At 55.5% G+C, this 27,184-nt stretch overlaps 1 protein-coding gene across 4 annotated transcripts in view; it reads left to right on the top strand.

Annotated features, from left to right (window-relative positions):
- DAPK1 (death associated protein kinase 1) overlaps window positions 1–19,791 on the top strand; it is a 176,981-nt gene extending 157,190 nt beyond the window's left edge. For 3 of the 4 annotated variants that reach the window (XM_051859379.2, XM_051859385.2, XM_051859395.2), the window contains exons 20-27: window positions 820–1,042; window positions 3,301–3,489; window positions 7,278–7,475; window positions 8,928–9,066; window positions 9,737–9,857; window positions 12,775–12,963; window positions 17,257–18,485; window positions 18,939–19,791. In XM_051859379.2, coding sequence (XP_051715339.1) covers window positions 820–1,042; window positions 3,301–3,489; window positions 7,278–7,475; window positions 8,928–9,066; window positions 9,737–9,857; window positions 12,775–12,963; window positions 17,257–18,485; window positions 18,939–19,023 — 2,373 coding nt within the window. In that variant the 3' untranslated portion in view covers window positions 19,024–19,791. Of the gene's footprint in view, window positions 1–819; window positions 1,043–3,300; window positions 3,490–7,277; window positions 7,476–8,927; window positions 9,067–9,736; window positions 9,858–12,774; window positions 12,964–17,256; window positions 18,630–18,938 lie in introns of those variants that run through there. The other variant, XM_051859400.2, reaches the window with a different exon arrangement.
- Window positions 19,792–27,184: the final 7,393 nt, after the last annotated feature.

Here is a 27,184-nt window from a genome sequence, read left to right as displayed (position 1 = left end):
GTCCAGGGTGGTCTCGCTGCCGAGCCATGCCTGGCCCGGGCTGCCTGGGAGCTGGGGGGCTCCAGCAGAGGGGCCGCTGCAGGCAGGGGTGAAGGGAGAGACCCCAAGCTGCACGGGGCAGCTTGCCGACACCATCCCATTAGAAGCACTTGTGGTCGGTTTTATTTGCACAGCCCGTGTGGCTGTAACGGATCCGGGCTGAGTCTGTGCACCCCAAACCCCATTCCCTGCCCTGTGCTGAGCCCCTCTGTGGGCGGATGAGTGAGTGAGTGAGTCTGAGTGGTCCGTGTCAGGGGAGACCCCTGCTTCCGTAGACAGAGAGAGAAGAAAGTGGGGAGGATACTGTGCCTCCAGCCCCTTTGCCACAGGTTGCCTTGTGCCTGCCCTCCTACCCCATTACAGCGTCAGCCCCTACCCTGCTGGTCAAACAAGCGCCCCCTGCTGGTCAAACAATGGCTCATCCTGTTTTCGTGTTGAAGTTCCCTCTTCCCAATTCCTCCACTCGACTTGCTGTGCACTGGAAGGCAGTGGAGACAGGCACATCCACAGAGACTGAGAGCAGATCGGTGGTTGTCAGGGGGTGGGGAGGGGAGGCAAGGCCCTGCTTCCTGCTGGGAGAGTTTCCTTTCGGGGGTGGGAGTTGGTGAAAGTGGTCTGGAACTAGATACAGTGATAGCTTCTATGTTGGGAACGCACTGAAAGCTTCCGCAGTGTACACTCTGAAATGTCAATTACAGACCGCAGTGCATTGATGGGGAGCACCCCGCCCCGCCCCGCCCCGCCCCTGGCTGATTGGCGGCTCTCCTCCCCCTCCCCCAGGACACGCACCGAGGGCTCTTCATCCAGCAGCTGCGGCCCACGCAGAACCTGCAGCCCAGGATCAAGCTCAAGCTGTTCGGCCACTCCGGGGCTGGGAAGACCACGCTCGTGGAGTCTCTCAAGTGCGGGCTGCTCCGGAGCTTTTTCAGGAGGCGCCGGCCCAGGCTGTCCTCCACCAACTCCGTCCGCTTCCCGCCCTCGCCCCTGGCCACCAAGCCAGCAGGTAGGAGCCCCTGGCCGAGCTGTCCGCCCTGGCGGTGGCTGCCACACTCCGCCGGCGCACCGTCTGTCCCTGGGCCTGCGGCCGAGCACCATGGCCCTGGTGGCTTTCAGGTGTGGCCCAGGGAGTCAGCTAGCCTCGGGCCTGCTGATCTTGTCCAGCAGGGACAGACCCCCACTGGGTGGCCCCCACTGAAACACAGGAAGGGCCTCGCCGACCCCCTCCGGGGCCCACACAGGGCTGGATGTGGCTGGGTGTGTGAGTGCAGGTTGCACGTGCCCTGCTCCGGACGCCACCCTCAGCCACAGGGCAAGGCCGGGCAGCGATGCTCCAAGCACAGCTTGGAGCGGATACCGGCCATGGGCGGGGGGGGGGTGCTCCCGTGTGCTTCCTCCCAGGAGGGGTGCATGCGCCCCCAGGCCCGGGCTACCCCAGCTGCACCATGGGATCCCTTGGATGGTAGCAGTGGCCACACCGCCACCCCACATTGTACAGCTGGCCCTACCACGTGCAGACCAGACGGTGGACGCATCCTGCCCAGAACCACGGGGGGCCATCCATGCTCCCACCAGGGAGCCCCCGCCCCAGACAGGAGGAACGTCTGGGATCCTGGGTGTCACTCTTCCCAAGGCCGCTTGAGAGGGAGGGAGGGAGGGAGGGAAGGAATTTGTCTTGGGGAAGAGCAGAGAGACCTCCCGAGAGCTTTCTGAGGCCTGGCCTAGCAGCTGAGTCAGCTCCACTTTCCTGCGTGAGCTCACCCAGGTGACCTGGCTGTCCCCGGGGTGGAGGGGGCTTCCCCGGGTTGCGTCTCTGTGTCCTTGTGCTGAATTGAGTGAGGTGGGATATCAGGGAGCTTCTCTTCCCTTCCTGTTTTTTTTTTTTTTTCTTGTCTTTCTCTTTCTCTCTCTCTCTCTCTCTTTTTTTTTTTTTAATCATTTTGAAGATTTACTTATTTGAAAGGCAGAGTTACAGAGTGAGAGAGAGAGAGAGAATCTCCATCTGCTGGTTTACTCCCCACATGGCTGCAACAGCCAGGGCTGGACCAGGCCAAAGCCAGGATCCAGGAGCTTCTTCCAGGTCTCCTACGTGGGTGCAGGGGCCCAAGGACTTGGGCCATCTTCCACTGTTTTCCCAGGCCACAGCAGAGAGCGTGATGGGAAGAGGAGCAGCCGGGACTTGAACCTGCTCCCATGTTGGATGCCAGCACTATAGGTGGCAGCTTTACCCACTACACCACAGCGCCTGCCCCTTCCTCTCTCTTAAAGGGAAGACGGGCCCATATCACAGACCTGCCGAGGTCTTCACGCCAGACAGCTGGTGGCTACCAGCTGCCCAAAGACCTTCACGTGGAATGCCCTGGGGCCGGCGCTGTGAGGCAGTGGGTTAACACCCTGGTCTGAAGCACCGGCATCCCATATGGGCACTGTTTCCAGTCCCAGATGCTCCTCTTCTGATCCAGCTCTCTGCTGTGGCCTGGGAAAGCAGTGGAAGATGACCCAAGTTCTTGGGCCCCTGCACCCATGTGGGAGACCCGGAGGAAGCTCCTGGCTCGTGGCTTTGGATCGGTGCAGCTCTGGCCATTGCAGCCAATTGGAGAGTGAACCAGTGGATGGAAGACCTCTCTCTCTCTTCCTCTCTCTCTCTCTCTCTCCCTGCCTCTACTTCTCTCTGTGTGTAACTCTGACTTTCAAAGAAATAAATAAATATTTAAAATAAAAAAGCAAACCCCCTGTCTTGCGCTGGGGTACAGCACTGTCGAATGCCACAGGGTACAATGATCATTTTGCATTCAGTCCAAAGTCACATCTTGGGGCTCCTGGTATAGCATACACCCAGGAGGCCTCAATGCAGGGTCGGAGTTGAGGCCACTTTGAGGCAAGAGCAAAGCCCCCATGGGCAGGTGGCCGAGGGGCCACAGCCTCCCTGGAGGCGGGGAGTGGGCAGGAGAAACCGCAGGGGTCACTGAGGATGCTGGCACTCCCGGGAGAGGCTGCAGGAAGGGACTAGGGGAGCGATGACCCTGTCTTTCCTCCCACCTGCTCCAGCGCCTCCCACAGGCCATCCCTAAGCAACAGCCAAATAATAGCACAGCAGGGAGACCCAGCCCAGGGCCCAGCACAACAGAGGCAGAGGGCTCTGGGCAGAAACAGTCCACAGAGCTTCCGCGCACAGCACCCAGGAGGGCCCCACCCTGCTCCGCCCGGGGCCTGCCCGGGGCAGGAGAGAGCGACGGCCTCACCCCGCTCCGTTCTGGCCCGCAGTCTCCGTGAGCATCAACAACCTGTACCCGGGCTGCGAGAACGTGAGCGTGAGGAGCCGCAGCATGATGTTCGAGCCGGGCCTCACCAAGGGCATGCTGGAGGTGTTCGTGGCCCCGTCCCACCACCTGCACTGCTCGGCCGACGACCAGTCCACCAAGGCCATCGACGTCCAGAACGCCTATCTGAACGGTACGTGCGCCGCTGTCCTGCCAGAGGGAGCTTGTTCCATGGGGTGCTTGTCGCATCGGGAAGGAAATCCCAGTTCATGCTGGTCCTGGGGGTCACCCATATGAAGTACAGTAAACCCTGGGGTGTCCCCAGCACCCAGCAGAGCACCTATCCCGGGGGACAGGTGCTTGGGAAACGGCTGTGGGGTGGACGAACACCTTTTGGAAGCAGATCTCAGGGCCCACTCAGGTGGGTCGTAAGACAGTCACCTGTGGTGTGACAGGGCCACAGAAGAGGAAGGGCACTTGGCAGGTGCTCTAGGCCCCGAGCTGACGCGCTGGTCCCCGGGGGGCTGGTCCCTTCCCCAGGTGGAGTCTTCAGCGTGCTCTGGGCTCCCAGACGGCCCCCCAGGGACGGTGGCCTTCTTCTCATAAACTGTGGCATCTTCCCTGCTGGGCTCCGGGGCCTCTGGGGCCCCCTCCTCAGCCAGAGGCACCCGAACGGGAGCCCTGTGCCTCGCTAAGACGCAGTTTTAGGATGCAGCACCTGGATCTGAATCCTGGGGCTGCCGCCTCGCTGAGACTAAGGCTGCTGCCTTCTGCCCTTAAGCTTGTCAAAATAAAATAAACATGTTTAAGTGATAAGTTTCTAAGAGGCAGTGTCAGGGACAGGAGCAAGGGAGGTAGGCATTCCTGTTTCAAAAGAGAGGACCATGCAAGAAAAAGGAGTCGGCAATGGGGCACACACTGAGTCTTAGGGCTCTGGGTCTGGCATGGTGGGGGACCCCGGGGCCACGGGTGGCCCTGCCCCACGATATACATGGCATGCCACTGCCCAGAGCCCTCCCCGTCCCTGGGTGGTGGTGTCTGTTCACTGTCGGCACCTCCTTGTGCTGCAGGTGCAGCTCTGCTCTGCCAGCCCCACTAGGCCTTCCAGTGGGGAATCTAAGGGGTGGGTGCCCCCTGCAAGCCTCTGCCTGGTCTCCTAGGTCACCACCCCCGCCCCCCAAACCCCCTACTCTTAGATTCCATGAGTTTGCAGAATCTCAAACCCATGGACACCCCTGAGGTCTGCTGCCCACACACAGCTTGAACCCCTGGGCCTGCTCCTTGAAACTGTTTTTTTTTTTTTTTTCTTTTTTTAAGATTTATTTATTTATGTTAAAGAGTTACACAAAGAGAGAATGAGAGGCAGAGAGAGAGAGAGAGAGGTCTTCCATCTGCTGGTTCACTCCCCAGTTGGCTGCAACAGCCAGAGCTGCGCTGATCCGAAGCCAGGAGCCAGGAGCTTCTTCCAGGTCTCCTACGTGGGTGCAGGGGCCCAAGCACTTGGGTCATCTTCCACTGCTTCCCCAGGCCACAGCAGAGAGCTGGATCGGAAGTGGAGCAGCCGGGACTCTAACTGGTGCCCACATGGGATGCCAGCACTGCAGGCGGTAGCTTTACCCTAACCCTACACCCTACACCCTAGCCTTTACCATATGCCCTTGAAACTTTTTTCCTCCTAGGCCTCTGGACCGGTGCTGGGAGAGGTGGCCTTTCCCACCCTGTCCTGACAGTCAGCTAATCTGCGGGGTGACCCCGGCTGCACCCTCCCCTGCTGCACCTGCTGTGTTGTTCTTTCTGTGGCCAGGCCTGGCTCTTCCCCGTCTCTGCGCTCTGCAGGTCTCCCCTCACCTTGCAAACCTCCCCAAGCATGGCCGTGTGCCACAGTAGCCCGGCTGCCCGGCTGCTGAGCGGTTTCCTGAGGCCCTAGGGCGTGGAGACAGTCCAGCCAAGACCTTGGCTGCTTCCTGACGAGGGAAGCGTTCCCTGGGATCGCCTGTGATGCTCCACGTGATTGAGCTGTTGGCTTTTCTCTGGCCTGCTCCTCGGGCCCTCCCCGCCTGAACCAGCTCACCACATCCAAGGACTCTGACACCTACATGGCAGCTGCACTCCCAGGCCTGGCGCCCTGTGTTAGTGCACATCCCGTTTCTGTGATAGGAAACTTCATCAAGAAAGTAGGCTCACCAGGCTCACAGTGTGGGGCGGAAACCCCAGGTGACCTGACTCCATCTCTTTGATCTCTGGCCAAGGCCCCCCCTGCTTGTCTGCTTGAGAACAAGGCCATGGTGTCAGGGTGGGAGCACAGGGCAGGACCGGGAGCCAGAGGCCAGGGAGGGGACCAGGCTTTCAGCAGGGGGAACCCTTTGGGGGCAAGACACAGCCACACCATAGCAGGAGCTGATAACACCTGCTTCATAGAGATGCCATGAGGGTGTTGTGGGCCAGTCGGGGTTAAAGGGCCTGGGGTAGAGTCTGGCCTGTGATGTCAATCACCATCATCATTGTCACATAGCCCCTTAGTGCCCTGAACCCAGTGAGCACTAGCATACTCAGTGTTTATGACCTGACACGCGAGGCGTGAATGGCCTGATTGTCGCCTGGGGTCTTCTGACCACACAGACGGCTTGCTGGGCCCCTGCTCCCAGGGTGCCCGAGTCCAGGGGTCTGTGAGGCCCCAGGTGATGCGGAGGCTGCTGCCCTGGGGACCCCACTTGGAGAACCACGCGCCCTGATGAGTACAACTGAAATGCACACGTGCGTTGCTCTTCAGAGCTGAGTGTCCTCCCAGCTGCCCCGAGCAGAGATGGCCTGGCAGCACAGGGAGAGCAGGACTTGTCCTTGGACTGTGCCATCCCGGCCCTTCACCTCACCTTAACCCACATCCAACCCCAGCACTCCCAGGGCCTGTTTCTGTCTTCTAGAACTTTCTATACTCAGCCTGAGCCCTACAGGCTCCGAGAGTGATGGACGTGGCCCTCCAGGATCAAGCCCATTGCTAGGGGTCAGGTCACTTGGGTCTGGGCATTTGGAGGGTCCTAGGGAGGCCCTGTGTGGGTCAGGATCTCACCAGCTGGGGGCCGCATTGTTTCATGGCAGATAATTCCATATGGGGGCACCAGCCGAAGCCCCGGCTACTCTGTTTCTGATCCAGCTCTCTCTCTCGTGCCTGGATTTGCAACAAAATACCTGGACCCAAGGACCTGGGTCCCTGCAACCCATGTGGGACTCCCAGTTATAGGCTCTGGCTCTGGCCGTTGAGGCCATTTGGGGAGTGAACCAGGAGATGGAAGATCTGTTTCCTCCCATCCCCCATTGCGCCACCTTCCGAATAAATAAAAATAAATTATTGAATAAGACCAAAAGCATCTCACCAACTGCACCCACAGCTCTGCCACCATGCACCCTTTCACCTCTACTTGACCCTGTCCCAATCTGAAAGACCCCGCCTCCTCATAGACCCCCTCACAAGCAAAACTGCCCGTCATCTCTGCACCTCACTTCCGCAGGTGGCAAGTCCCTCGCTCAGACTATGCGAGACGAGACTTCATATTCCATTTCTTGGTGACGTGCCCACTTGCCATCTTGTACCCCGTATGCTGGATAGGATGCACGCTAGCTGCAGGCTTTTTCACGTCCACTCTCCCAGTCACTCCTGTCCGTGGCCTGGGGTACAAAATAGGCCTTGCATTCCCCTGACTGTATCCCATCGGGAGTAGCCCCCTATAGGGAAAGGTGACACTAGGGAATGCATGTCTAAGACAGTGATGGTGGAAAGTCAGTGAGAAGTCCCCTGTCTGGGGGTAAGGCAGCATTTGCACACACACACACACACACACACACACACGCACACGCGTGCGCACGTGCGCACCATGGAGGCAGTTCTCCCGATTCGGGGTCTCAAGCATGGGAACTGTGCCTGCGGTTTCGGGGGCAGGGGGTCTTGCCGTGACCACCTCCCCATGTGCTCTTATCCCGCTGCAGGCGTGGGCGACTTCAGCGTGTGGGAGTTCTCTGGAAATCCCGTGTACTTCTGTTGCTACGACTACTTTGCCGCCAACGACGCCACGGCCATCCACATCGTAGTGTTCAGCCTGGAAGAGCCCTACGAGATCCAGCTGAACCAAGTGATTTTCTGGCTCAGTTTCCTGAAGTCGCTGGTCCCAGTCGAGGAGCCCATAGGTAACGCTAGGCCGCCTGGGGAAGAGCGCCTGGCCTCCCGGGGGCCGGCTGGCCGGGAACCCGTCTCTCCCTGCAGCTTCCTGCTCCGCCTCAGCTGCTGGCTCTGCAGCCCGGCCCTGGGCCACCCTCAGCCCTGCAGCTCCCTGTCCCTTTGCTTCTCCTTGGTGCTGGGGGAGGTGGACCCCAGGCAGCTTCCTGGGCTCTGCTGGGTCAGATGCACGATCCTGAGCAGTTAGTTCATAGAGATCAGCGTCTTCCTGTGCCGCATGCCGTGTGGAATCCCGGCTTTCACGGCCACTGCGCCTTCAGTCTGCAGACACTCAAGAAAAGGCCCAGGTAGACGGAATAGAGTGTCTACACTTGGTTCCAGAGGAGATTGGATAACCCTAGATAGAAGCCTTTTGTTCTCAATGTAAACAAGACATGCAGCCTGGGGCCAGTGCCCTGGCACAGTGAGTTAAGCCGATGCCTACAACACCCCCATCCCATGTGAGCGCCATCCCATGGGAGCACAGTTTCGAGTCCCGGCTGCTCCACTTCCAATCCAGCTCCCTGCTGTGGCCTGGGAAAGCAGCAGAAGATGGCCCAAGTGCCTGGGCCCCTGCACCCACGTGGAGACCCAGAGGGAATTCCGAGCTCCTAGCTCTGGCCTGGCCCAGTCCCAGCTGTTGCTCCACTTGGGGAGTGAACCAGACGTCTCTGTCTCTCCCCCCACCCTTTGTAGTTCTGCCTTCCAAATAAATCTCTTTTAAAAAGGCAGGGGATATGGGGAAGGGTGGCGGGGAGAGGCAGAGTACAGAGAGGAAGAGGGAGAGGGAGACAGAGAGAGATCTTCCATCCACTGGTTCACTCCCCAGTTGGCTGCAACAGCTAGAGCTGTGCAGATCCAAAGCCATGAGCCAGGAGCTTCTTCTGGATCTGCCACGTGGGTGCAGGGGCCCAAGGACTTGGGCCATCCTCCACTGCTTCCCCAGGCCACAGCAGAGAGCTGGATCAGAAGTGGAGCAGCCGGAACTCGAAGTGGCACCCATATGGGATGCCAGTAGTGCAGGCAGCGGCTTGACCCCCTATGCCACAGTGCCGGCCCAGCAACTGCTCCCTTAAGCCATCCCTGCAGAGATGCTACATTCTGGGGAGCAGTGCTGTCCAGGGCATCGTCCTTGTCGGAGGGTGCGTCTGCGCCCGCGCATGGCAGGGCTGCCTGGAGGAAGGCCCAGGGAGCTGCCTTTTGTTCCGTTGCTGATTCTGCTCCACTCCCACGCGGGCTTCCTCACCACCCAGGAAGAGGCCCAGCCTGTTGTTGGCCATGCCTGGGTCATTGCACAGGTCACCCTGCACAGCAGCCACGGGGTCCTGAATTCTAGGGACAGACCAGCCCTGCCCCTGGGCAGGACAGCCAGCCAGGTGGGAGGAGCCACGTCCCAACATGGTTCACTCCTCCTCTGTCCGCAGCCTTTGGCGGCAAGCTGAAGAACCCGCTGCGGGTGATCCTGGTGGCTACACACGCTGACATCATGAACATCCCTCGGCCAGCAGGAGGCGAGTTTGGATACGACAAAGACACGTCATTGCTGAAAGAGGTCAAAAACAGGTACGGGCTAAAGGTTGCCAGGTCTACAACCCAGGGCTCTGCCCACCCCAGGGAATGAGTTACAGGTGTGAAAACACATTTGGTTTAGAGGTTAAGACCCCCCCACTTCCCATCTCGGAAGGCCAAGTTCAAGTCCCAGCTCCAGCGCCTGATTCAGCTTCTGATCCGGAGGCCCCAGCTCTGGAAGATGCTACCACCTCTCCCTCACCACACTGGGGACCAGGTCTCCAACACATGGACCCCCAGGATGGGGGCAAGCCACATGCAGCCCATAGCGGGGTCTACCAAAGTTTGCAGCTGTAGTCCCTGTGAGATGCTAGTAGCCACTGATTGGCAGGCACCCCTGTCTGTCAACTTCCTGGTTTGGAAATGGGGCGCTGTTATTTGTAGATTGACGCCGTGGCTTTGGAACCGTGCCTTTCTTCTTGCATGCTGAGGGCCTTTCGCCTCCCCTTCCCTGCACTGGCAGAGGCTACTGCTTGCCTCCACTGTGTTTCTGATGCATTGTGGGAACCTGGAGCTGCCATTTCTAGGACGCAGAGCAGGCCCATTGCCCCTGAAACTCTGCACCCAGTGTGCCAAGGCAGAGTCTAGTGGACAGCAGGGGCTGGCAGGAGCCGGAGCCCTACAGGAAAGACCTGGTGGGCCTGATTCACTGCTCTCCCTGTAGGTTCGGGAACGACCTCCACATATCCAATAAACTCTTTGTTCTGGATGCTGGCGCTTCTGGCTCCAAGGACATCAAGGTGCTTCGGAGTCACCTGCAGGAGATTCGGAGCCAGATCATCTCGGTGAGTAGACCCTGGTGGGAGCCCAGCCCCAGCCTGGGCCAGCGCCACCAGTGAGCCGGGCGCTGGGCCTCTCTGTCCCGCCCTCCTGGTTTAGTGTGGTCTGCAGGGACAACCTCACAGTAGGACCCAGGGCGTGATGGCTGCAAGGCTGTTGTTCACCCTGTCACGTCAAGGGAGGAGGGGCAGAGAAGCAAGAAGGGGGCGGGAATTGAAAGGCAAAGGTGGACCTCTTTCTTTTCTTTTTTTTTCTTTTTTTTTTTTTTTTTTTTTTTTTTTTTTTTTTTGACAGGCAGGGTTAGACAGTGAGAGAGAGAGAGACAGAGAGAAAGGTCTTCCTTCCATTGATTCACTCCCAAAATGGCCACTATGGCCAGCATGCTGCACCGATCCGAAGGCAGGAGCCAGGTGCTTCTCCTGGTCTCCCATGCGGGTGCAGGGCCCAAGCACCTGGGCCATTCTCCACTGCACTCCCGGGCCACAGCAGAGATCTGGACTGGAAGAGGGGCAACCGGGACAGAATCTGGTGCCCCGACTGGGACTAGAACCCGGGGTGCCGGCGCCGCAGGCGGAGGATTAGCCAAGTGAGCCGTGGCGCCGGACTGGACCTCTTTCTTCAAAGGGTCTGAGACTCCTAATGTTTTCAGGGGTTATTTAGAGATTAAATGATGGTTTTGCAAATTAGAAAAGCAACGCGGAAGTGGCTTAGTGTGGAATCTTTAGAAAATTCAGAAAAGTAGAAAACCAGTCACTAGCCAAGTTCTATAAAGTAACAGACCCCCCAGTGGACCGAGACTGCCTTCCTGAGTGGCAGCCTCCGGCCAGCTTGTTGGGAGCATAATGAAGTACCCGAGGCAGGCCGAGATTAGGGAGAGAGGAAGGCCGTTTGGGCTCAGTTCCAGAAGTTCAGGGTTGAAAGCCTGTGAGGCAAACGTGGCCCAGAGCCCCATGGTTGCAGAGCATGTGTGTCTGTGTGTGGTCCTTCTTCCCCCAGATTCACTCCTAGAGACCCCACCCCCGTGATCTGACCCATTCTAACCTCTTTGCAAAAGCCCACCTCCCCACCCCAAGGGTACACATCTGACCTCTTAATGCCGCGCACGGAAGAGTGCAGGGATGAAGCCCCTGTCTGAAAATCGAACCACGACAGTAGGGTGTGTTCCCCACGGTATAGAAGTTGGACACGGTTCCTGTTCCTACCTGAATGGATCTGAGGGGCTTGAGTCTGCTATTTTATAATTCTAGGGCAAGAATGAATACAACATGCTAAAGACTCAAATAGGAGACACAGTCTAGAGAGTGTGGAAGTAAAATCTCAGTGTCCACAGAAGCAGGATAGAAAAGAGAGATGATGTTTCTATCTAGTGGGGAAAATGCTTATTTAAGAAATGATGCAGGGCCGGCGCCGTGGCATAGCAGGTAAAGCCCCTGCCCGTGACGCCGGTTCGAGGATGCTGGTTCGAGTCCTGGCTGCTCCACTCCCAAACCAGCTCTCTGCTATGGCCTGGGAAAGCAGCAGAGGATGGCCCAAGTGCTTGGGGCCTTGCATCTCCATTGGAGACCTGGATGAAGCTCCTGGCTCCTGGCTTCGGCCTGGCCCAGCCTTGGCCATTACAGCCATTTGGGGAGTGAACAGTGGATGGAAGATCCTCTGTGTGTGTGTCTTTCTGTCTCTGTAACCCTGCCTTTCAAAGAAATAAATAAATCATAAAAAAAGAGGAAGAAATGATAGTTACACAGCTTTTTATTTGCTCCTACTTACAATACAGCCCAAGAAAAAATGGATTAAAGCTTTCAAGTTGAAAAAAAATACAATGTCTGGAATGGAAGTTTAGGAAAATGTGTTTTTAAACTAACTTGGAATTAAGGAAACCTTTAACCAAGGTAGAAAACCACAGATGTTTTTTAAAGAAAGCGTAATCATTCGACAACATAAACATTGCACACTTTTTATGGGCTCTGTGTCCTTAAACAGAGTAGAGAAGTGACAACAGACTGGGAAAAAGCTTCAGTGTATTGGACACATGAAGGGTTGCATAAGAAGGAAACAAGCCATGTTCCTCATGGTGGCGCCACCTGCTGTTCCATCTTCTCCCAAAACCACACCAGGCTCTGGATCCCGAGTGCTTTTGGATTCCCAGGGAACTCTTCTCTCTGGAAACCTGGTGCTGGCACATCCGAGGTCCTGCCCCACTGCTGGGTGCACCAGGGTGCAGCCCATTGGTGGGCGTGGGAGCCACCTGGTCATAGAATAGAGGGGCGTTCCCCGGGTGGGAGACCAGTGCATCCTTGGGGGCTGGCTTAGGGCCGCTGCTCACCGGACTGTGAGGATTCTGGCAGGTTTCTGATGTGTGGTCTGACCAGTGGCAACCCAGACCTCTCGCCCCCCAGTTCCTGAGGGTAGGCGGCTGGAGCTCCCCAAGCAAGCTGCCTTTGTTCCTGGGAGTTCTGTTGTTTTTCTTATTAGGGAGTAGAATCCATCTGATATGAGAGCCAGGGGCCGAGGCATTGCCCGGCACAGCTTACGTTCTGATTAGGAAAGTGCGTTGATGACATTGGTCTGTAGCATGGATGGGTTTATTCACCCAACTGGCAAAGAAAAAAAAAAAATTCAAGGCTGTTACCAAGAATGGATCCAGTGTGAAGTAACGCCTTGACCATGAATCCCTGGTTAGATGAGCAGATTGTGCTGAGAGGCACACACATCAGCCTAGCCAGCAGCCGAGACACCTGCATCACATACTACATACAGTACCTGGGTTCAGTTCCGGCTCCAGCTTCCCGCGAATGCAGACCCGGGCAGCTGGCTCCCTGCCATCCATGGAAGAGACCTGGGTTTGAGTTCCTGACTCCCCGCCTCAGCCACCCACAGCTGCACCGCCTGCATAACCTGTTCCCCCCCTCTCCCGGCACGTTCCAGGGCTGCCCGCCCATGACCCACCTGTGTGAGAAGATCATCTCCACGCTGCCCTCCTGGAGGAAGCTCAACGGGCCCAACCAGCTGATGTCACTGCAGCAGTTTGTGTACGACGTGCAGGACCAGCTGAACCCGCTGGCCAGCGAGGAGGACCTCAGGCGGATTGCCCAGCAGCTGCACAGCATAGGCGAGGTAAGGGCTGCCGGGGGCTCCCACGTTCCAGCTCCCAGAGGGGGCCAGGGTGCAGAAGACTCAGCGGCCCCTGGTGTCTCCAGTGCGAGGACTTGCGTAACAGCCCCAGGTGATTCTCTCGAGTGGCAGCCTCCCTTCTCCTGCTCTGCCGGAAAGGCTGCTGTCTGATTCTTGCTTTGTTCTCCAAGTTCTGCTCACAAAGGGCAGGAGGCCCTGTCCTGGGGCCTGGGTCTCTGCCCACTCTGCTTGGGCACCTGGTGCTTCCAGGCTCTTCCACACACATCTCCAGAGAGACCTGTTTGGAAAAGACAGTGCGGGGTCCTCCCTGGGGTGCTGTCTGGAGACAGTAAGACAGCAGTAGTGCCCAGCACAGAGTGACCATAATTGCAGACACACGTGGGAAATTCCAGCTAGCAGTGCCCACCAGGAGCAACCAGAGGCCAGGCTCTTTGCTCTTGGTTGTATGACATTCAGTGCTCGGATATGGTTTGCACACCTTTTTCATTTAAAAAAAAAATTTATTTTATTTATTTGAAAGAGCGCAGAGAAAGATGGAGAAATAGAGAAAGAGATCTGCCATCCACTGGTTCACTCCCCATCTGGCCGTAACAGCCAGGGCTGTGCCAGGCCTAGGCCAGGAGCCTGGAACTCCATCCGGGTCTCCCACATGGGTAGCAGGGGCCCAAGCACTTGGGCCATCATCCGCTGCGCTCCCAGGTGCACCAGCCTGGACCTGGATCAGAAGCGGGGCAACCAGGGTGCTCTAACTAGTGCCCCACTGTGGGATGCTGGGGCCACGGGCAGTGGCTCAACCTGCCGCACCACGGTGCTGGCCCCGAGTCACATATCCCTGACACTAAAATGGAATCCAGAAACCAGGGACCCTGAACACTGGAGCCTGGAGCCGTGATCTTGTCAGACTTCAAAGCCCCAATTAAATGACCAGGCAGTCCGCCGGCTGCTGCGGCAGCGGTCAAACTCTGGAGGGAGACAGGTGAGGGAGCAGAGCGTCCCCGGCGAGGTGCTGCTGAATTGAAAGTGTTCGACCATGATCCCTAACTCACTCCAGTGGCCCGGCATTCTCTTGCCTCCTGGTCTGCGGCCAGCAACGTTCAAGATCATCGCATAGAAGCCACTTAGTGAGCAAGACCGCCCTCGTTCCCCGTGGCACGTTAGTACTTCCAGACAGAGGGCAAGAGGGGAAGAATGGGACTCTCCATCACGCGGCCCCTCCTCCAGCACTGTTGCTGTCTCGCAGTGGCCACTCTACTGGTCTCAAGTCCCCTGCCCACTTGTCCTTGCCATGTCTCTGTGCTGGCCCCGGATCCCACACAGTGTCTCGTGGGGCATCTCCGGCCCCCTGCACTGGGCATAGAGCATCAGTCCCTGTCCTCCGTGGCAGTGTTAAGACCAAATCGCAGGCTGGCGCCATGGCTCACTTGGTTAATCCTCCGCCTGCAGCACCAGCATCCCATATGGGCGCCGGATTCTGTCCCGGTTGCTCCTCTTCCAGTCCAGCTCTCTGCTGCGGCCTGGGAAGGCAGTGGAGGATGGCCCAAGTGCTTGGGCCCTGCACCTGCATAAAAGACCAGGAGGAAGCACCTGGCTCCTGGCTTTGGATTGGTGCAGCACTGGCCATAGCGGCCATTTGGGGAGTGAACCAACAGAAGAAAGACCTTTCTCTCTGTCTCCCTCTCACTGTCTATAACTCTACCTGTCAAAAGTAAAGGCAACGCTGGGTCCCACGCCCCGGGACTTCCTCTTGATGCTCAGTTTTGAATAGAACCTTGTCCCCAGGGCACCCGCGGGGGCTGAGGCAGACCAAGGGCCGGCTTTGAGCCCACCTCGGATCGGCATTATTCATAGACCCCGCGCAGGGAGGGTCTCTCTCTTATTCTTTTCCAAGTGCTGCTTTTCTGTTTGTAACTGATACTTAGAATGTTAGGTACTCATGGGACACCAGGTGACATTCCAGTTCGTGCACAGGCTGTGGAATGTTCCAATCAGGCTGATCTCAACAACCAACCCTCTCTTTGTGGTGAAAACATTCAGAATCCTTTTTTTTATCTTGTAACTTTTTTTAAAGATTTATTTACTTATTTGAAAGTCAGAGTTACACAGAGAGAGAATGAGAGGAAGGGGGAAGGAGGGGAGGTCGTCCATCCTCTGGTTCACTCCCCAGTTGGCCGCAGCAGACAGAGTTGAGTCGATCCAAAGCCAGGAGCCAGGAACTTCTTTCAGGTCTCCCTTGCGTACGGGGGCCCAAGGACTTGGGCCATCCTCTACTGCTTTCTCAGGCCACAGCAGAGAGTTGGATTGGAAGTGGAGCAGCTGGGACTTGAACCGGCGCCCACATGGGATGCCGGCGCTTCAGGCCAGGACGTTAACCTGCTGCACCACAGCGCCGGCCCCACTTGTAACTTTTTAAAGAAAAATATTCAGAGGCTGGCGTTGTGACGGAGCAGGTAAAGCACTAGCATCCCATATGGGCACCAGTTTGAGTCCTGGCTATTCGACTTCCCTTCCAGCTCCCTGCTGATGTGCCCGGGAAAGCAGTGGAAGATGGCCCAAGTCCTTGGGGCCCTGCACCCGTGTGGGAGACCCAGAAGGCACTCCTGGCCCTGACTTTTGCTGGGAAGTGAACCAGCAGATGGAAGACCTCTCTCTCTCTCTCTTTTTTTTTTATTTGATAGAGTTAGACAGTGAGAGAGAGAAAGGTCTTCCTTCCATTGGTTCACCCCCCAAATGGCCACTACAGCCCGAGCTGCGCCGATCTGAAGCCAGGAGCCAGGTGCTTCTTCCTGGTCTCCCATGCGAGTGCAGGGGCCCAAGCACTTGGGCCATCCATCCTCCTCTGCCCTCCTGGGCCACAGCATAGAGCTGGACTGGAAGAGGAGCAACTGGGACTAGAACCCGGCGCCCATATGGGATGCCGGTGCCGCAGGCGAAGGATTAACCAAGTGAGGCACGGCGCCGGCCCAGAAGACTTCTCTCGTGCGTGCCTCTCTCCAACTCTGCTTTTCAAATAAAATAAATCTTTTTAAACAAGAAATAGCACATTCTCCTTTTGGGTGATCACCCTACTGTGTATTACATGGAACCCCAGAACTTCTTTCTCCTGTGTAAACCTATCTTTGTGCCCGTTAATCAGCTTGTTCCATTCCCTGTTCTCCTCCACTCTGCCCTGACCCTGGCAGCCACCATCCTAGTCTCACCTGTGAGATCAACCCCTCTGGGTTCCACATGGGAGTGAGCTGTTGATTCTTGTCTTTTGGAGGCCAGCTTTGCTGTTCTAAAGCCACAGGACCAAGAAATCTGCAGGTCCTATCTTCACCATCCCCAGCTTCAGTCTTCTCGCCTCGCTCGGGGGTCGAGTGGCGCCAGCGCCTTCCAGGCCGTTTCTAGGGATGTGCTTGGATAATTTGTACACTGATAGAATTCCCCATCTTGTTTTGAAGAAGTTCAAGCCTTGGGAGAAGTGGCAAGCGCAGTTGCATTCTGCTTGCAAATGAACTGTTTACATTCTGATACAGTTCGTTGACTCCTCTCTCTTCTGTTTGTTTCCTTACTTGCTTTGCACACCTCGTGATATCTCACCCCTAAATAATAAAGCCTGTATCTCCTAAGGAGGAGAGTATCTCTCCACATACCTCAAAATAGTTCATGAGCACATTCTGGAAGCACAGCGTTGGTAGATGACGGTGCCTGGAGTATACAGTTGTCTTTTAGGAATGTATTTACTTTTGGTAGTTCACTGTGTTGACCTTTTGTTTAAATTTTCACTTATTTATTTAAGAGGTAGAGAAGCACAGAGACAGAGCTGCCATCTACTGTCATGCTCCCAGTGTCCGGGGCTGGGCCAGACCAAAGCCGGGAGCCCAGAACTCCATCCAGATCTCTTGCATGGGTAGCAGGGACCTGGCCACTTGAGTCATCTCCATAGCCTCCCAGGACCTACATTAGCAGAAAGCTGGACTCGGGAGCAGAGCCAGGATTCGAACCCAGGTCCTCTGATGTGGGATGCAGGTATCTTGATGGGCCTCTTACCCACTGTGCCAAATGCCCATCCCACGTTGGCCTGGGTTCATAGGTGGGTGTGTTTTTCAGATCTCTCCTCCAACCTTCCCAAGCTCAGCGTTTGGTTTTCAAGATCCATCCACATGAATGGCCTGGGTCGTTCTATTTACAAGTCGTCCGTCCGTGCTCTGAGCGACAGGTGCACCTGCTCTGAGCGACAGGTGCACCTGGGCGGGGTTGGTTCCCCACACTGACCCGTGTCATCCCCATTGGCAGATCAACATCATGCAGAGTGAAACAGTCCAGGATGTACTCATCCTGGACCCCCGCTGGCTCTGCACCAACGTGCTGGGGAAGCTGCTGTCCGTGGAGACCCCCCGGGCCCTGCACCATTACCGCGGCCGCTACACCGTGGAGGACATCCAGCGCCTGGTGCCCGACAGCGACGTGGAGGAGCTGCTGCAGATCCTGGATGCCATGGACATCTGCGCCCGGGACCTGAGCAGCGGCACCATGGTGGATGTCCCCGCTCTGATCAAGACGGACAACCTGCAGCGCTCCTGGACGGACGAGGAGGACGAGGTGATGGTGTACGGAGGCGTGCGCGTGGTCCCCGTGGAGCACCTCACCCCCTTCCCGTGCGGCATCTTCCACAAGGTGCAGGTGAACCTGTGCCGGTGGATCCACCAGCAGAGCACCGAGGGAGACGCCGACATCCGCCTGTGGGTGAGCGGCTGCAAGGTCACCCACCGCGGGGCCGAGCTGCTCGTACTACTGGTCAACCACGGCCAGGGCATTGAGGTGCAGGTGCGCGGGCTGGAGACGGAGAAGATCAAGTGCTGCCTGCTGCTGGACTCGGTGTGCAGCACCATCGAGAACGTCATGGCCACCACATTGCCGGGGCTGCTGACGGTGAAGCACTACCTGAGCCCCCAGCAGCTGCGGGAGCGCCATGAGCCCGTCATGGTCTACCAGCCCCGGGACTTCTTCCGGGCACAGACCCTCAAGGAGACCTCCCTGACGAACACCATGGGCGGCTACAAGGAGAGTTTCAGCAGTATCACCTGCTTTGGCTGTCACGATGTCTACGCGCAGGCCAGCCTGGGCATGGACATCCACGCGTCCGACCTGAGCCTCCTCACTCGCAGGAAGCTCAGCCGCCTGCTGGACCCACCTGACCCCATGGGGAAAGACTGGTGCCTCCTGGCCATGAACCTGGGCCTGCCCGACCTCGTCGCCAAGTACAACACCAACAGTGGGGCGCCCAGGGACTTCGTCCCCAGCCCGGTGCACGCCCTGCTGCGGGAGTGGACTTCCTGCCCCGAGAGCACAGTGGGCATCCTCATGGCCAAGCTGAGGGAGCTGGGCCGCCGGGACGCCGCCGACTTCCTGCTTAAGGCATCCTCGGTGTTCCGGATCAACCTCGACGGCGCCGGCCCCGAGGCCTACGCCTCCAGCTGCAACAGCGGCACCTCCTACAATTCCATTAGCTCCGTGGTGTCCCGGTGAGGGCCGCAGGAGCGAGGGGGTGCAGCCCGTTCTCCTGCTACACACACACACACACACACACACACATCCCCCAAGCCACCACGGGTCCCGCCCTCTGCCCACTACACCTGTTTCCCGGCCACTACCTCCCCCCCCTCCCTCCCACACCTGCCAAGGCTGTGACCGGTCCTTCTACCTGAGAGCAGACCATGTCCTACCTACACTCTGGCTGTTTGCAGAGCTAGTTACCTCCGTATCCCAGCCTCTGAGCCTCCAACACCCGGCTTCTTCCCTATCATTTTCTTGGCATTCTCAACTTTTCAATGACCAATTTTATTTTATTTTATTTTATTTTTACTACCAGGTTGACCGGTCCCTTAGAAAAAAGCAAAATGCACACTGATCCAGAATGTGTGTTTCTTAGACTCTTTTTCCCTTGTGTCCTCAGCTTCTCTGTTTTATATTTGTAGGAGAGACTCCCATGCATGGAATCCCGCGGTGGGATTTATAAACAGACAATATGTGAGTGCCTTTTGCAGAAGAGGGTGTGTTTGAGACCATCTGAGTCAGCCAGGAGCTGTCACCAGGAAAACGCTACCTCTCTGTTCCCTGCCGTCTGCTCATCATCGCCAGAGGTGCTGCAAACCCTGAGTTCTTGGTTTTGTTCGTTGGGTTTTGTTTTTCCTTTTGTTCCCCCCACCCCGGCCCCTTTTTGGGTAATTTCTGTGTTGCCTTTGGCAAGGAAAGGGGAGAAGGGGATCCTCCCGCAGGGGGGATTTCATGGCCAGCGTGGGGGCTCGAGATGACATTTTTCAGTTTGCTCTTGTCTGTGAACGTCTGTGTGCCCGTCCCCATGAACCCCACAGACTGTCTCGCTTCCTCATTGCCGCGCCTCTCAGGTAGAAGGTCGACCAGGTGTACGGCGCTGGAGACCTGGGTGACAATTCAGAGAATCTTGCCCATGACATGTGGCAGCCTGCAGTCACTGTGCATAACAGGTGGCTTCCACGCGTGGGGCATGGGTTGATCCATTCTGGTCCTCAGAGTCTTAAAAAAACGAAAATACAGGAAGCCAGTTTCCTAGCAGTGCTTTTCAATTGTGGTAGAGTGTTCAGTTGATGTGAGAAAATATGTCCGATTTTTTCTGTCCTGAGAAGCATGTAACATTGATGTTATATCATATGTGTATATATCTATATATATGCACTCTGTACATACATATATATTAATACTGGTATTTTTACTTAATCTATAAGACACCGTAAGAAACTTACGTTTGTTTTTTTCTTTCCTTTTTTGATAAATAAACTGTTGCTTACTGCACTGGATTTGTTGGTTTTTAATTCAAAAGGAATTCTGGCTTTTAAAGATTTATTTATGAATTTATCTGAAAAGCGGAGTGATAGGGAGGGAGAGATCTTCCATCCACTGGTTCACTCCCCAAAATGAGCACAACAGCCAGGAGCCAGGAGCTCCCGATCTGGGCCTCCCACGTGGGCGGTAGGGGCCCAGTGCTTGGATCCTCTTGCGTTGCTTTCCCAGGGATGTTAGCCGGGAGCCGGGTGGACAGAAAGCATCCGGGACTCAAACAGGCGCTCCAGTATGGCACCTCCTGCATTGCAAGCAGCTGCTTAACCTGCTACACCACAGCTCTGGTCCCAGAATTCCTTTTCTCTGTTTGGTCCTCACCGCCTTCCTCCAGACCAGGAAAAGCCAGGAATCCAGAAGGTCATTAAAGCTGACCGTTAAAGCTCTCCTGGGCTCCAGAGGGACCCTGTTTATTCAAATCCTAAAACAGGAAGTGGCAAAGGAAAAGCAAAAAAAAAAAAAAAAAAAAAAAAGCCCAGATGATCGTCACATTTGTGCTCACTGTAGAGAAAAGCAGCCCTTCCAGTTGCCTTGATGGAACCAAAAAGCCAAATTGCATCCTTTACTCTTGCGGTGGGAGTGGGCGCCACTTTGCTGTTTCTGTGCCAGTGTAGAGGAGAGGGCACCAGGAGCCAGGGGAACCTCCGGCCCAAGATGCCCATTGCAAGGGTTGCTTTGAAAAAGGCAAATGAGAAGGGATAGAAGGAAAATACTAGAACGGTAATGATGACTTTGTGGTGCTCACCGTGGCTCAGCCCAGACTGCAAACAAGACTTACTCTTACGATAGGAAAAGAGATCATGATGGCTAAAACTAAAAACTATGCCTAGCCATGCCTAGAGAGGTGACACTGAGGTCACAGCTGTGGCTGCCTTCAAGAGTGGGACCTCCTCTTGTCTGAACGCCGTCCTGAGTGTCGGCCTCACCCTCTCCTGCTTCACGTGGTTTTGCCTTCCCAGGGGACAGCAGCAGGTGCAACGTCCCACACTCAGGGGACAGGCTCTGATTGGACCAGCCTGGGGCCCTTGGCCATCCCTGTGCTAACCGCAGCGGTTGGGCAGATGGAGTGACTTTGGCCTGGCACTGGGGGCCCTGGGTAGATGTTAGGGGAGGGACAGTTCTCCCTTAGGGTCTCAGGGGGTGCTGGACAGACAGATGTCATGGACAGCAAACTCTGTGTGCTTCCCTGATGTCCGGGTATCAGGGCAGACACCTGTTTGTACGGTTATGGAAACCATGAGCTCTGGGATTGCAGGAAGGAATTGCAGTGGGGACAGCGGGGGCATCCCAGGGGCAGCGTGGGGTCTTCAGGGCCTGTGGGCAGGCAGGAACTCTGACACGATGCCTCCAGCCTTGCAGGCCAGGGGAAACTCCAGCGGCCGCAGTAGGAAGCAGAAGAAACAAGGCCTTGGAGCCAGAATGAAAAACTGCTGTGGGGGACTTGCACGTCGCCGCCAGCTGCTCATCTCCTGTGGGCACTGCATCCAAACCGGGTCTGCCTGGGCGGCCTGGGGTCTCCCAAATGGACCAAAACGTCTGTGGTGTAGGCTTGAGGGCAATCCCGGGGGCCCTGACTGGCTTCACACCCCACCACACCTCCAAACAAACTCAGAACTGGGAGTGGTGTCCTTTGTAGAAAGGGGTTTGCAAATACAACTGCAGAACTTGCATTAACCACAGTCCCCAGGGCTGGATCCCCTTCCCAGCGAAGGCCTGGCTCTTCCTGCAGAAGCGGCTGCCAGGGCCAGGGAGCTGAACAGCCTTAAGGGCAGGCAGGAGACCTGAGGCCAGGCCTTCAAGGCCTTTACCTAGGGAGCAGAGTCTGGGTTCTGTAAGACAACAGCATGGGTGATGCAGGGGGAGCCGATGGTTGCATACTATCGTGACCGTCTACGGCCGCTGACTGGTGTGGTTAACAGTGGCGAAGGTGAGACGTCCAATGCGTGTATTTTATCAGAGTGTTTTTCAAAAGTCAAAGGCTAAAACTGGAAGCCCACAGCATCTGGGCGACAGGATGGCTTGTAGGGCAAGGGCAAGACCACCCGTGGTCCTCAGAGCAGCCTGGCAGAGCACAGCAGGAAACATGCAGGGTCGCCATTGGAAGAATCTGATGGCTGTGATGGCTCCCACAAAACCCTTGCCATGGTCTTCATGGTGGGAGAGGGAGGAAGGAGGGACCTCTGGACCTCTGCTGCTCTGGTTGGTTTGCGGCTCGCTCCGTGGCTGTGGCTCAGTTGGACTCACAGGAGGGTGGTGGCATGGTCTTCCAGGACTGGTCGTGGGTCCGGGAAGGAGAGACTTGAGCAGACCGCACTGCTGAGGGGGAGGGGCGTGCGGCCATCTGTCTGCCCTGGGGACACCTGTCGCGGTGCCAGCCCCATGCCCACCATGGTCCACAGCCACCTCGGGGATGCACTCTCAGGGGCAGCTTTCAGAGACAGTGGTGGCTTTGGGTGGCACCCTAAGGGGGACATCAGGCTTCACCATGGCAACCGGAAGTTAGGTGCTGACGAGGGGCCCTGGGCCTCAGCAGCTGCCAGATGTGAACCCAGGACAGGGACAGGCTCATCTGTCCCAGATGGGGCCCCTGGCAAGAGTGGGCCTGGGAGAGAATCAGCCTCTTCCGCATCACTGGACAGAAAGCTTGGGGAGTGCCTGATGCAGAACAAGAATGTGCCTAGGACAGACAGCCGCTCGGCCCTTCCTGGAACTGTGGCCCCAGGTGGCCGCTAGCTTGTGACCGCTCCCAAGGCCAATTCTCAATGAGGAAGGTGTGAAGTGGCTTGAGGGTGGGGAACAGGCAGGGAGGCACCATGCCAATGCCTAGAGCAGAGTCCTGGGCCTGACCCAGGGCCATGGCGCCATCATCCTCGCAGCTAAAACCAGGGCGACAGTGCCTGAGGCTGTGACTTCAACCCGGCTGGCTCCTTGTCAGGGTCACAGAGAAGGGACCCAAGCAAGATGTGGACAAGCGCATCTTGTCCCATGGGAGTCAAAGACTTTTACAACTAAATGACAGCTGGTTTGGGTCAGCCACACTCTGACAGCTGGAGGCAAAGAGATGCACACTTGGGTTATGACCAATTTAGATAGGCCGTGGGCCCACAGCTGAGCACAGCTGGGCCCTAGCTTAATGAGCTCTGCCCAGTATGTATGCTGTAATCTGGTGTGTATGTACATTGGTGCAAATGCGTGTGACCACAGTGTCCATGTGCACATTTTGAACACGTACATAAAAGTCTCCGTGCGCCCCTGTGTGACCAAGTTGGTGCGGATGTGGGTATGTGGGTGGGTTGTAAGTGTGCATGGGTCCATGGGTATTGTGTACATGTGCAAATGTATACATGTGTATTTGTGTGAGTGTCTATGTTCGTGTGTGTGTGCACGTGCGTGTGGTGTTTGTGTTATGCACGCAGGGTGAGGGATTCTCCCACCATCAAGGCGTGTTTTTCTGACCCGCAGCCTTGATTCTCGCTGATTCCGCCGTAAGTGGCGTTACCCATGCTCAAGGAGACCCAGCAGAACATGAGGAGAACTTTTCTCCCACCCCGGCTGCCCCTCTGCACCGTCCTGAGGCTCCTCCCTGACGTGAGCCCGCCCGGCGTTCTGCACAACCCTGGTGGGGCCCTGGCCTGTGTGCATGAGAATCACTCTGTCTCCATGAAGGACGGCGCCAATCTCACGGGAGGCCACACTGCTTCCCCAAACCATGGGACTCTGTGAGGATGTTCACAGGGCGGAGACCCTGGCGTGCACTGCCGAGGCCCCACGCACCTGCGCCTGCACAGGGGTCAGCCCCGTGCGGCTGGGCCTGGGGCAGGGCGGTGCCTCGTGACTTAGGCAGTTTGGTGCAAGAGGAAGTGTTTAGGGCCTGCAGCTGCTTTTTCTAGACGTGTGTTAATGGAGCTGAAATCACGTGACGTGTACAACAACAGAGCCTGCGTTTTCTGTTTTATCTAGCGTGGAGACACAGCTGTTTTTCAGCGTTAGTAGGAGGTTTTCAGAAACGTCCGTGCTGACAGCTACACCGATTTGCTCGGCTTGGCCCACCCTGAAACACTCAGGCATTTTCCCTGTTGTTGGTAAAGCTGGGATAAGCATCTATACTTTTTATTTTCTGTTTTTCATTGGATATAAAATATGTGTTTTTCCTTTTGAACACACAACAGTTAAAATCTAGGAGAGAAGCATTTATTGTTGAGTAAAACAATGCATTTATGTGGCCTTCTGATTTTCTCTTTCTCTGGAAAAACATTCTTTTATGAATTAACTGTAACCCTCTTAGAATACTTAGGTGCCGGCACTGTGGTGTAGCAGGTAAAGCCACTGCCTGCAGTGCCAGCATCTCATATGGGTGCTGGTTTGGGTCCCAGCTGCTCCACTTCTGATCTAGCTCTCTGCTCTGGCCTGGGAAAGCAGTAGAAGATGACCCAAGTCCTTGGGCCCCTGCACCCACTTGGGAGACCTGGAAGAAGCTCCTGGCTCCTGGCTTCAGATCAGCACAGCTCTGGCCATTGTGGCCATCTGGGGAGTGAACCAGCAAATGGAAGACTCTCTCTCTCTCTCTCCTTCTCTCTCTCTCTCTCTCTCTCTCTCTGCCTCTGCCTCTCTGTAACACTGCCTTTCAAATAAGTAAATAAATAAATAAAACTTTAAAAAAAGAATACTTATTACTACATTTGTTGGCAACAGTTAAGAGATTTTATGATATCACTCAGCAAGAACGGAAAGAAAATCTTCAAAACCCGTTGCTGGTGATGTTAGTTGGATTTCTACATGTTAGATTATTAGATTATTAGAAGATAATTGACTTTCTCTCTGTCTCTCTCTCTCTCACTGTCTATAACTCTACCTGTCAAATAAAAAACAAATAAATAAAGAAGATAATTGAATTTGACCATGCTACAGGTACACCCTGCACAGCCTTCAAGGGATCCATACCCAGACTGTTGGGGTCCCTTGGAGTTCCTGGCACAGTCTTCTGTACAAACCGGGGGGCATCCCCTGGAAAAGGTGGAGGAAGGTGGGGTGTGGAAGGAGCAGCCCTGCCAGGATGCTTCATTGCACTGTGAAGGTTCACATCAGTGCCCTCACTGGAGGGCATTACCTGACCCACGGATCTTCTCATCTTCTCATTTGTGTGATTGGCACCTGGTGTGGTGACAGGTGCAGTGTTGCTGGCACTGATGTGAAGGAAGCAGAGTCTCCCCCAAAAGCAATGGCTCCCTGAACCTCTTTCCTCTCCAGAGGAGCCAGCTTGGCTCTGGGTAACCACTTGTCCCTGCGCCCCCTCAACCAAATCCCTCACCAGCTTCCCACGGCTACTTGTCAACATCATTATCATGGTCTCCATCACTCAGTATTGGCCAAGCGCCGGCACAGAGATGTCGCTCTACTTGCTGCCTGACAGGACCACAAGCAAGGCCAGGAATGCAACTGGTAAGGCAAACTTGGCCCTGTGTATCTGAAGGTGAGACACAGAGCAAGCTTAGCTGTCAATCCAAGCCTAGCTGGGCCACACACAGCAGAATAAACTCATTGAGCCCTAACAGAGAGCTTTGCCATGGTTATTTGTGTTGTAGTAGAGGATGAAGCAGACGGGTTTTCCACTGGAAGATGTTGAGAACGGGGCCATTCTCCCTGGGGATCCCTGGGGCTCCAAAGATTTAGAAGTGCCTTCATTGAATCAAATGCCCCAGAATTCTTTGGCAAGAGCTCTGACCAGAGAGCAAGCATCAAGTCTCTAAAGATATGGGAAATTTGAAGATTATAGGGAAGATTCCATAGGTTAAGACTTGGAACATTTGGAGAACTCCATAAAGAAATTGTGAAATCCAAACACACTTGAAGTTATCATAGGAAGGCATTATGAAGGTGGATTTATAACAGTACTCACACATATCTCATACTCGCTGTATCTTCACAGTACTGGTTATAAATGAAAAAGAAATGGAAATATTCCTCAATAGGAAAATAGAAGATTGTGAAACGAATTGAGATTTGTCCTAACAATGAATTACTAGATATCTACTGACAAAAAGATGCCTGTTGTGTGATATTGGATGGAAGATGGAAGAGTTTTTATGATTTGATCCCATTTTTGATCCTTGTTGGTGGGCGGTGGATTCTGTCTCCATTCTATTCAAATGAATGTTTTGTGCTTTGAGGAAAGATACCAAGGTGGTGGCAGGGTTTGGGTTCAGACACGAAGGTTGCAGGCCCCCAACAACTGTGCCATCTTGGCCGTTAACCTGTTCTCCCTGAGTGGGAACATCCACCCTTGTTTCCAGATCACCACCAGGACTCACCGGGCTGGAGCCTGCAGTTCCATGGTTTGGGCATGTGAGTCTTTGGAAATTGAAAAAAAAAAAAAAAACAGACACAGATCACAATAGGCTGAGCTGGGGCAAAGCCAAGGACAGCTGGTAGGCACTCATGATGAGCCAAGAAACACCTGAATTAGAGAGCCACGTTCCACGCATGATAGAGGGCGCCAGGCCACCTGTATCAAAAGGTCGAAGTCAGAGTTACACAGATAGAAGAGAGGGAGAGGGGGAGGGGGAAGGGGAGGGGGAGTGAGAGGGGGAGGAGGAGGGAGAGGGAGAGGGGGAGGGAGAGGTCTTCCTGCCACTGGTTCACTTCCCAGTTGGCCGCAAGGGCCGGAGCTGCGCCGATCTGAAGCCAGGAGCCTGGAGCTTCTGGGTCTCCCACACAGGTACAGGGGCCCAAGGACTTGGGCCATCTTCTACTGCTTCCCCAGGCCATAACAGAGAGTTGGATTGGAATAAGAGCATCCAGGACTTGAACCGGCGCCCAAATGGAATGCCAGCACTGCAGGTGGCGGCTTTACCCACTACGCTACAGTGCCGGCCCCAGCCATGCTTTCTAAGAGTCACTATTTTAAGGCAATGGGAGGCTATGTAGAAACCTCATCACCTAGGAATTCATAAATAAGGAAAAATGCTCAGTGTTGGGTCAATGAGAAGAAGTACAAAGTCTGTATGATTCCATTTGATTATAAGCTCCCCCAGCACAGGGAAGTAGCAGTGATGGTTCACACCATGTCCACACCATAGGACCTCCTGACAAAAAAAAAAAAAGGACATAATAGGGTCGTAGAATCAAAACATTTCCCAGTTCCAATCATTGGGCTTCCATTATCCAGCCTCCCTGCCCTGCCCACCCCAACATCCAATCCACAGACGTGGGGAGATGGGGGTAAGTGCAAGGCCACACTATTCACATCACTGTGTACCCAGGCCGGGGCCCCTAGGCACCACAAACCTAAACTGCTCAAGACCCACTGCCTTTCTCCCCCTGGTGGAACGGGAGCCACATGTCTGCCTCC

This window comes from Oryctolagus cuniculus, chromosome 1 (assembly GCF_964237555.1).
Source record: "Oryctolagus cuniculus chromosome 1, mOryCun1.1, whole genome shotgun sequence".
In the NCBI taxonomy this organism is placed as follows: domain Eukaryota; kingdom Metazoa; phylum Chordata; class Mammalia; order Lagomorpha; family Leporidae; genus Oryctolagus; species Oryctolagus cuniculus.
The sequence above is the reverse complement of the archived record's forward strand: the minus strand, read 5'-3'. Positions and strand labels throughout refer to the sequence as shown.